At 40.0% G+C, this 11,258-nt stretch overlaps 2 protein-coding genes across 2 annotated transcripts in view; one reads left to right on the forward strand and one right to left on the reverse strand.

Annotated features, from left to right (window-relative positions):
- LOC114628358 overlaps nucleotides 1–11,258 on the reverse strand; it is a 53,488-nt gene that overhangs the window by 10,956 nt on the left and 31,274 nt on the right. Inside the window, exon 7 of the mRNA XM_028776340.1 lies at nucleotides 544–678. Within this exon, the coding sequence (XP_028632173.1) occupies nucleotides 544–678 (135 nt within the window). The remainder of the gene's footprint in view (nucleotides 1–543; nucleotides 679–11,258) is intronic.
- Nucleotides 409–1,505, forward strand: LOC114628308 (histone H2A type 1-B/E). The gene has a single exon (XM_028776273.1). It carries the CDS (start codon nucleotides 424–426, stop codon nucleotides 814–816), a length of 393 nt encoding a protein of 130 aa, XP_028632106.1. The 5' UTR covers nucleotides 409–423; the 3' UTR covers nucleotides 817–1,505.

An 11,258-nucleotide genomic window follows, 5' to 3' on the forward strand; every position in this document is an offset into this window, starting at 1 on the left:
CGCTTCTTGCCGTCCTTCTTCTGTGCCTTGGTCACGGCCTTCTTGGAGCCCTTCTTCGGGGCTGGAGCGGACTTCGCGGGCTCAGGCATGGTAAAAAAAAAAAAAACAGTAACAAACAGAAACAAAAACCAGAAAATGCAATGTGGTCGAGTCCTGGTTCCTGGGTATTTATAGAGCTTCTATGCAAATCAGCGATTTAGAAGTAGTCAACTATGATTTGAAGACCAGTTAGTGACACCATTATGCAAATTAGACCATATTGCATCTTCTCTCTTATTGGCTGGAGAGGAAATATGTTTTTAACCAATCACACTTCACATTTTCCACTTCCATCTAAGAATATAAGTAGCTTCTCATTTCCCCTGTGTTGACAGAGCATCCTGGGATTCCTTCACGGTTGCAGTTTCCATCATTTCTACTTCCATGTCTGGACGCGGTAAGCAGGGTGGCAAGGCTCGTGCCAAGGCCAAGACCCGCTCCTCCCGGGCCGGCCTACAGTTCCCCGTGGGCCGCGTGCACAGGCTGCTCCGCAAGGGCAACTACTCTGAGCGGGTGGGCGCCGGCGCCCCGGTGTACCTGGCGGCCGTGCTGGAGTACCTGACGGCTGAGATCCTGGAGCTGGCGGGCAACGCGGCTCGCGACAACAAGAAGACGCGCATCATCCCGCGCCACCTTCAGCTGGCCATCCGCAACGACGAGGAGCTCAACAAGCTACTGGGCCGCGTCACCATCGCGCAGGGCGGCGTCCTGCCCAACATCCAGGCCGTGCTGCTGCCCAAGAAAACCGAGAGCCACCACAAGGCCAAGGGAAAATAATGTCTTCTTGAGCATGAATTGAAAACAAAGGCTCTTTTCAGAGCCATCCACTTATTCCAACAAAGTGCTGAAAATACTGTAAGCTTGAAGTAGATTTACATGTCCTAAGGTTTGTCTTTAATACTCAATAGCATAAAGAAATGAACAGTAAAGGAAGGGTTCGATTATTTTAAGTTGGTCATTTTGCCTACGAGTTAATTGTTCTGGTCTGTATATGTGTGCATATGAACAACGGGACCATCAGGTTGCCTTTCTGCCAAGGGTATCAAGGAAGAATTGGCATGAAACACCAGATTTGTGATAATTTGGCAACGTGGTTAGTATATATGTTGGTATGCACATAATCTGACAACAGCATAGGTAAAATGAGCCAAAAATATGAAAAGAACAAAAAGAAAAGCCCTGTCAATAACTTAATGAGGGGTTGCTTTTGGTTTTTCATTGCTTTGTTGATTGTCTTCTAGTCAAGGTCTTACTATGTAGCCCTGGTTGTCTTGGAACTCATTGAATTATCCAGACTGGCTTCGACCTCACAGAGATCCTGCCTCTACCTCCCTATTGCTAAGCTTAAAGGCAAGGACAACTATGCCCAGCCAATGGAGGGTTTGGAGCTTTTAGTCCTCAGAAAAAACTAAGGACTCAAAGCCAGTATTCATTAAAAATAAAATGGACTTGATTTGTTTTAATTATTCAGTCTTGATTAATTCTACCTCATTATTTATGAAAGTTGATCAGTTCAAAGACTGAGACTGAAAATTTTCAAGTACTTAAAAATGAAGTCAGATGGTAAATTACTGTCCAGCTACTACTTAACACGCATTACTTGCATTAATGTGCATATTTCAAAGGATTTTTTTATTCTTATGTTAAAGGGTGTGTGTTTTTGACATGTATTTGGTGTCCTCACAGGCTTGAAGAGAGTCTCAGATCTCCCAGTGTAGAGTTATATGCTGATGTTATCTGCCAGGCAGAAATGGGTACTGGATTCCAATTCGTGTCTCTGGAGAAGCAGCAAATGCTCTTCACCGCTGACCTATCTCTACAGCTTCAATGTACAAATCTGTTTTATTTATGCATTCATCCATTCAATTATTCACTGACAATATCACTACAGACCTGGCTGCCCTGGAACTTACCTTATACCCCTGATTAGCTTCCAATTCATAGCAATTTCCCTATTTTACCCTACTTTGTTCTGGGACTATAGGCAAGAATCACTTTGTCTTATTGAGAGTTAAAGATATTGACAGGACAAGGAGTGTGACTGGAATTGTTTCTATGTATTAACAATGAAAGGGAGATTGGACAATGGTGGGTTCAGTTATAAGAAACCTTGAAACCTTTATAACTACAATCATTGTGGTAAAGTCTAGAAAGGGCAAAAGAAATCAATTTGTAATCGAATTCCAGTCCAGGAGGTAGGCCTCAATAGCCTGCACAGTAAAGGCCCACCTTCTTTCAAAGAAAACAGAAACAAAAAGAAAACCTGTGCCTTCACTTATAACAGTCATGAGGTATGAAATGCAAATAATTAAGTTCTAAGTACAAAATAGACATGTTTGTACTATGTAATTCCTCATTGAGAAAATTACTAGGAAGTCCTACATGGCTCAAAAGAATGTAGATTATCAAGTGTCTGTGTAATTATCGGGGACTAGTTGAAAAAGTGGTCAAACAAGCAAACATTTATCAGAAATAATTACTACCCTGTGACCTAGCTATATTGTAATCTCTTTGTTATTTTTTTCTATGGGAAATGATAATTGTGCTTTGGAATGAAACAAAGTGTCAGTTGTCAGGATCTTTCAAGTGAAAATCTCAAAGCACCAATTGGGGGTGTGGGGCTTAGCAAATAAACTGAAACCATGAGCGCCTAAAACATTTCTGAATACTATCAGGAAACCTTTTAGACTAAACATTCATATTACAATGAAAGAAAATACATTCCATGATGCCCTTAATTCCAAACTTCAAATATTTCTCAACAGAAGTTAGAGCTACTCCATGATGTCCAGAGTTCCTTTTCTTGACATCCTCATATAAAGAATTTGCATCTTCCACCTCCTTCAGGCAAACAATGGCAGTGTAACCTAGGAATTGGAAATTGTTCAATTTCCAGAGCTAAGCAACCTGAAAAAAACTAGAACCATCCATCATAATCACTTCCTTGCCATCAGTCAAGTCAATGGCATACTTCTTTAACTCATTATTTTGATTAATTATTAAACTTAAAGTAGAATAAGAAGATAGCACCCGCAGCTTTACCTTCCTGATCCTCATATACCTCTCTTATTGAAGACCATCAACATAGTTAGTTGTTCAAAGACTGTCCAATCTTCAAGATACAGAGAAAATATCAGAGCATTTTTAAGATGACTTATGAACCACTCTCAGAATGGAAATGCCTTAACCTTCCCATGGTCATTGTCTGCAAAATTTATTTTCTAACTTTTATTCACATTTTAATCTTAACTATATATTTCTCTATCATTTCTAGGCCTGTAGAGTAAATTTATAGGCAAATTTATAATTGATTTTTAAAGTAGGAATCAAAGAGCATATTTACTTAATTTGTTCTCAAATTAATATTAATATGCCTTCCCAGTGACAAATCACTCTGAATATTTAGAGAATATTAAGGGGGAGTGGGTCCTTTTTAATATACATAGCCCTTGTCCAGCTATTGCTAATGATGCTGACAATAAATAAAAGATTTTCCTAACTTATATACACTTTAGACTTTTGCATTCCACATACATTGTCAACCTTAGATCACTTTCAGATCCCAGCCTCAGGTTACACTTTGAACACTTTAAAAAGAGAAAGGAAACCATAAGTGTGGTCACTTGGATAGTGGGGAAATTTACAACAAATATATTGTCAGAATTACTTCTTAAGTACACCAGTATTGTTCTTTTTGAATAGTTATTACCCAAATTCATCTTCCCCACCTGACAGAATTATGCTTTTCCTGATAAGAGCACAGGAGACTTAATGGCAGACCAGGACTGAATGATGGTTGTGATTCTGCACTGCCCCCTAGGGCTGCCCCTTAGAAGTATGTTCTTTGATACTAGGGATGAGCATAAGGGTAGGTTGTAAATTTCTTTGGTTATGGAAAGAAAAACCTAATTGGGGTCAATATTGGTAAATAAACATTAGCATTCTAGTATCCTAAATTTTGCTTATCTTTAATAGGCCTGGTTAGCATACTTATCTCTGGTGGATTTTGGAGGCAGAACTCCCTTAGCTAAATTCTACTTTGGGTTACTTAAGGTCTCCTAACTAATCTGTTAGGAAATCCTTTAAACAAAAATTCTATCACTTTGAGCTTCTTCTAGATCAAATCAATAAAACGGATAAAAGCTATGAAAGTCTTAAGCCATTTCAGAAACTGAAATGTTTTATCTAGCTTTTTAAACAAGGATAAAATGCTGCTAACCTAAAATGAAACAAAAGCATCTTTCGGTAAGCCAGTAATCATTGAAGTTCTTCGCTTTTGTTGTTACTTCTTTGTTTCTGTATTTAGTGTGTATTCTCAAACACAAAAGCTGGCCAGAATATGATGGTCAGAGGACAGCCTGCAAGATTCCATTCTCCTTCTCCATCATGTGGCTTCCATGGGTTTAAATTGAAATCCTCAGGTATGGACCTGATGAACCATCTGGCCAGCTCTGATCTTTGGAATACTGTCTGTTCCACTTACAAATAATAACTTGCATTGCTACATAATTAAAATACTACAGGTAAAAAGTAACCTAATGTTTGATTGTATCAATAGTAAAGACAAAAATGAAGAGCTCTATTTCTCTGTAATCCCATTGTGGCCTTAGCCTTTCTGTGCTACACAACAGAGTTTTCCATGTTTCCCAGTTTTAAGATATCTTACCCAAACTGTATATCTTTACTAAAAAAAGAAAAGAAAGGAAGAAAGAAAGAAAGAAAGAAAGAAAGAAAGAGAGAAAGAAACCCAGTAACATAAAATATCTGAATTCTCCTATAATCATAATTTAGGGGGGTGAGGGACAAAGTGGGAGCATTGTGGTCAGGTCAGTGTTCATATGTGTGCCTGGAACTTCACAGTCTTCCAAACAACCCCTCTTCCTTCACAATCCTGCCATGTTTTAGTAACAGCCTTTAGATTTAAAGGTGCCGAGTCTGTGTGCAAATACAAAAAATGCACTGAGAAAGAAATGCCTTGGTGTCTGTTTCTCTGAGAATCTCATAAATCTAGTGTAACTCCTGGGCATCTACTTCATCAGTTCATCAGACAGTAGCTACTTTTGCTATTCATTCTTACCAGACTCCAAGCTAATTAACCCTCACTTATCCTACCTCTGTGTTTCTTGCTCTTTGCCAAGTTTCTCAAAATTAAATTGTGTTGTGGCTTTTGCTTTATTCATGAAATAACTGTGGCCTTGCACAATTATTTCTTCAACATAACAAAACTTAAAGACTCACTGATGCCAACTGTTTAAAGAATCAATTTTAGGAGGCCAAAAAGATGGTTCAGTGGTTAAGAAAGAATATTTACTATTCTTGCAAATGATCAGAATTTGAATCCTAGAATTTACATCAGTGACAACGGATCTGACAGTTTCATCTAGACTTCACGGGCAACTGCATACACACACACAACACACACACAACACACACACACTTTTTTCAAATAAAAAATAAATAAAAATAAATTTTTAGGTTTAATTTATCTAAAAACTAAAAATAGTTTGTGTATAGGCTTAGAATTTTCTCTAAACCTACTTTAATTAGGAAATTTGAATGCTTCAACCTCCCTTCTAGCCCAATGACTAGAGGTTGGGAGCAAATAGATTAACAGAAAAAGAGGTTTGTGGACCTGTTTAGAAGTAGTTCTTTGGGCAGTCAGAAAACACAAGACTCAAGCTGAGGGGTGCCGTTCTGGTCTGAGGTGTGGATCTGAGGAAGGATGGAGGCACTGAAGGTGGAAAAATTCACGACTGCCGACCGGGAAAATGGGTTGCGCGCTGTGGCTCCACTGCGCCCCGGGGAGCTGCTCTTCCGCTCTGACCCCTTGGCTTATACTGTGTGCAAGGGGAGTCGTGGCGTCCTCTGTGATCGCTGCCTCCTGGGCAAGGAGGTTGGGAAAGAGCCCCGTGTGGCTGAGCTCTAAGCCTGAAAACATTTGATCCATTGTGAATGCCACTGCAGAGGACGTTCTTAATCAGACAGGATGACCTGCTCTGCACACTGCAGTAATCTGTTCTCCGATTACAGACTGCTTGATGCTTGTCGGAGTGCTCAAGATAAGAAGGACACGAGACAGGGTAGAGGATGGTGCCTGGAAATCAGTACACTTCAACTTCTCCAGTGGTCATTAATTAACCATGAGTTTCCCAAATGGTGAGCCATCCAGGACCAGCCAGCTCCCTGCTGTCAGTTTGTATTTATGGCTCTGTCATGGAGACATCAGATTTCTTCCCATTGTGATGCTGCCCACTGATGTGTTCTGTGCTGATTTGACTTATTACTGATATTGGAAATCTCCGTGAGCTGTGGAATTCTTGTTCTCCTCTGACTTCCATGGGATGGCAGTAGCCAGCTAATGCCTGTGGTGGTGACTGCAGTTCCTGTGTGCTGTCCTTTGGCATAGCACCTTCGCATGTCGGAACATTTTTAAAACAGATTCAATAGAAAAAAAGAAGAAGAAGAAGAAGTATTTCTTTGGGGAGATTCTACTCTTCATTAGTCCAGTCCAATGGAAAACACTGGTACCATCCAGCAGAAACTTCAAAGCTAAATCAGCATGAGTCAACTGAAGCAGCAAGAACTAGTCAGAATATCTCGAGAAGTTCTTTGGCAGTTTCTCTCTATGAACTGAAGACAAATAAAGACCAGCAAAGACCAACAAAGACCAGCAAAGACCAGCAAAGCATTGCATGGGATCACACTACAGAAGCATCCTTTCATTGTTTGTGGAGTTCCGTTTACACTCTTTCCAAACATCCACTCCAAGCAAAATTTCACATGCCCTGTGTGGTTGTCTCAAGCATCCACTCCAGCAAAATTTCACATGCCCTGTGATGATTTGTATATGCTCCGGCTAGGGAGTGGCACTATTAGAAGGTGTAGCCCTATTGGCATAGGTGTATCACTGTGTATGTGGGCTTTAAGACCCTCACCCTAGCTGCCTGGAAGCCAGTATTCTGCTAGCAGCCTTCAGATGAAGTTGTAGAACTCTCAGCTCTGCCTGACTCTGTCTGCCTGGATCCTGCCATGCTCCCACCTTAAGGTAAATGAACTGAACCTCTGAACCTGTAATCCAGCCTCCATTAAATGTTATCCTTTATAAGACTTGCCTTGGTCATGGCATCTGTTCACAGGAGTAAAACACTAAGACATGGCCTCTCATCTGTCTGCTTCAACAAAACATCCCCTCACCAAAATTTCCAGAAAAACATCACATGACACAGCTGAGTTTGTTTCCAAAGAAACCAAAAATGTCCACTTCACTCGGACTTCATTCAGTCTTACCACACAGAAGGCTGAAAGAGGAAATGAAGGACCTCCTGGATTACACAATGAAATGTAAATGCAGAGGCCATTAAGGTCACTGGGTTAAGGTGACAGTCTATTCAAAAGAATCAGCTTTGTACTTCCTGAAGAAAATACACTTGGGAAAGGGATGTGACTCCAAAATTTCAAATAATGCACATCTTACTGACATTTCATATTTGAAGAATATAAATGTTAATGGTTGTCCCTGCTGCCACATCTCTTGTCTTAGTAAGCAAATAAATAGTCACCTTCATTTTCGAGGAAAACTGACATACCTGGTATATTTAAGAGCACTGTCTGAGGGGCAGGCATGAATTTCAGATACGCATTTCAAACACACACCAACATGATTTCATACATTTGACCACAAACTTTAAGCAAATTGAATATTCAAGATACATATTAACTTGCTGTGGACAATGGCTTCAGTTCTGGGTAGACGAGAATCACAATAAAAAAGGATGACTGAACAGGAACTAGACAGTTGGCTGAAAGATCAAGGGCACTGACTGCTCTTCTGGAGGTCTGAGGTTAAATTCCCAGCAATGACACAATAGCTAAAAGCTGTCTGTCTCTCCAGTTCAGGGAATTTGACTCCTTCTTTTGGCTTCTACTGAGCTCTGGATATAACCAGTGAACATACATGCAACCAAAACACCCACACATATAAAATTGAATGTGTTTAATTTAAAAAAAAAATGAGCAAGAACATGCCACACAATCTGTCTCCTCACACTCAGGCCATTAAGGTTTGGTCCCGGAAGTCCTGGGTAAAAAGCTGTTTGCTTCTTGAGCCCTCCCCTCTCACTTCTGCCCATATTCTTTATCTTCAGTGTGGTATGTAAAGTAGGCATAACTGGGAATTTCTAACTGAGCCTGTATAGTAGGGTGTCAAAGCACTTGACTATTTTGGGTGCAGTTGTCTGCAGTTGGGTGCAGCAGTGCAATTCACCAAATCTGACCTGGTAAAAGGCCCAAATAGGAAACTTGGACATATTTTTTTACAGCTACATTTAGACACTAGAAAAATAAAAGCTGTTGGGGAAGTAGAGATGACACAGCACTTAGGATCACATACTGTTTTTTCAGAGGACAGGTTAGGGTCCGGAAACAGACTTAGTAGCTGACAACCATCTCTAGTCCCAGTGGATCTGAAGCCCGCTTCTGGTCTCTAAGGCCATTGCGTGCATGAAGTACAATGTATACACGTGCTGGTAAAACACCCATACACATACTTTAAAAACAGAAAAAGAAAAAAACAACAGAACAGCAGCTGTCAGAAAGTCACAGTCACTTACACTGTCTCCTCCTGCTTCCAAGCAGGAACCAACACCCCACCTTGTGCCTGCAGGAGATGTGTTTCATTTTTATCAAGGGAAAACAAAATGTATTACAAGCTATATAGAGTACACATAAAAAGCACTATGACCTAATCTGAACTGAATCTTTCCAAGTGTGCAGTTAGGTCCTCTATGGGTCTTGATTTCTGAGGGCTCCTAATTCATGTGCTATGTATTGATGTATATCTTTCTTTTGAGAATCATCATCACAGAGAACATAGTTGAAAAATTAGGAAATTGGGTCATGATGGATTCAATCTTCTATCTCCCCTCTGTAGTTTTTATACAAGATTGTGACAGAAAAATATTTAAAAGCATCTCAAAATATCCCCTGTCTCAACACATTCCTGTTTTCAGATTAGTAAAGTTTCTTCTGACTTTTGTCCCTAACAAAGTTAGAATGCTACATCTCTCCTTAAGTCAACCCTCCTAGGTTTCAATCTTATATGACCCATAGCCTTAAAGTGAACTGGATTCATGCCTTATTTTTACTTGTATAATTCAACAAAGAAGATAAAAATCAACATAATTTAGCATATAAAATTATTTATGCAATAACCATCTGACTTTGGAATACCAACTCTCTATTGCTATCGATAAGCCTTTTAGGGACTCCAGTTGACACCTTGCCAGAAAACAAAACGACTGTTATGGAATTCTGATCAAAGACAGGCTACCCAGGCTTCTGAGGAAATCAGCCTTAACGCAAATGCAGGATTCTGATGAGCTGATGCTCACAAACAGACATAACAAGGACTATAGAAAGACAGAGTCTATTTTATGATCTTTGGTTTGTGTGTCTCTCATACCTAGATATCTATAATATGGTAGGAAATTTAAAATTATTACCTGGGGACTGCTAGAATGAGAGGAAGAAGGAGGAAAGGCCACATGTGAGATGCTCAGTTCCCCATACATATGACAACCTGGCCAGCCCGTACACACACATTAACCAGTCCCTGTGACTGCCTCCTGTTTTTATTCCTAGATCTAGGACCCTATCCTATACCTACTACAATAACAGTTCTTAGAAAATAAATAAATCAAAATACCATCTGAATTACTTCATTTAGAATGTCAGAATGATTCTTCTCCAATAGGATATCAAGGAAACCTCAACTATAGTCCACATTTTCACTGTAATCCCACAAAGACCTGGTTAAGCCATACCCAGAGGAGCAGAAACTAGAAGAAAGTGCATCTATTCAGTTTAAAGCTACTGAATTTTTTTTAAACCTGTTATGCAAACTAGATAATATAGTGGGTTAACATTAGTGTCACACTTCAATAATGTATATTCACTTTGGGACTTACAAACATGTTGGCGGTTATTAGCAAGTTATAAACATTGATATCTCAACTACAATTTACCAGTTTAAAGCTCATAAAAGATGTGCTATAAGGATAGTCATGTCTCCCAGCACTCTCTATGGAAAGATGCTTGGGAAAAAAAAAATCATATATATTCACTTTGGACCTGGTAAAATGACAGGAAAGTACTGAGATTCTTCCCAACAATACTATTCGCTGCAGGAATATGCAAACGAGGAGTAACCAATCTAAACTCTGATTGGACCAAATTTCTAAAACCTTGTGAGGAGGGTGAAAGAAATGATTGTTTTGCAAGGGATAGTGTAGGTTGCTCGACCACCACTAGGTTAATTTTGTACCCTGTCCATTCTTTTTATACTTGCTATTAACCGACCATATACTAATTTAAAAATAAGCTGTCACTATCCCGTTTGTGCCGGAAAATTAGGAAAGTTCTATAATGTGGGCAAGAACAAAGTATCATTTGTCTCGCAGCCTCAGGTCTCCAGAGAAGAAACGCAAGACAACACAAAGGACCTTCAGAAACACCGCGCCGCCGTCTTTATTGAGGTTTGGGGTAGTTTCTCACTCTGCTCAAACACAAAACAAAGCGATCGTGGTCTCTCGAAATTTTATTTACATTTTAAACATAAAAAACTATACTCATATCTATGACAATAACAAGTGGAAAATAACAGGCCCGAAGAGTTTTTCTAGGTGGAGAACGGCTCTGGGAACCTGGAGTTGGAAATCAGCATGGCTCCTGACAGGTAATCGCCGCCAGATAAGCTGCATTAGTAATTTCCAGATATGTATATGAGAAATAACTAGCGGGAAAATGGCCGAGGCAGGGAAATGGTTTAACTAAAATTCTGGAGTAATTTGTTCCGGGAACATGATTTGTGTACAATGAATGAAATTCAAACCGGAAGACGACACGAGTAACGTTCGTCCGTGAAATGTCTCCGGGCTTAAGAGTCTCACAAACGACCGTTTAGAGCCTTATTATTTAAGGGGGCGGAATTACCGTTGGTTATTTAGCAATCAAACATCGCACTACTAGAATCAGCCAATCGTCAATACCTAGATGCACTTCCGCAAATTCCGACGGAAGCCTAAATGCTGCTGGCCAGGATCCAATCAGAGCAGCGGCTTTCCAGCATAAATAGCCGCGTGGCTAGCGTCCGTCTACTGTTTTCTCTTTATCTGCCATGGCTCGTACTAAGCAGACCGCTCGCAAGTCCACCGGCGGCAAGG

The sequence above is a fragment of the Grammomys surdaster genome, unplaced genomic scaffold (genome assembly GCF_004785775.1).
Source record: "Grammomys surdaster isolate TR1022 unplaced genomic scaffold, NIH_TR_1.0 267, whole genome shotgun sequence".
NCBI classification, from domain to species: domain Eukaryota; kingdom Metazoa; phylum Chordata; class Mammalia; order Rodentia; family Muridae; genus Grammomys; species Grammomys surdaster.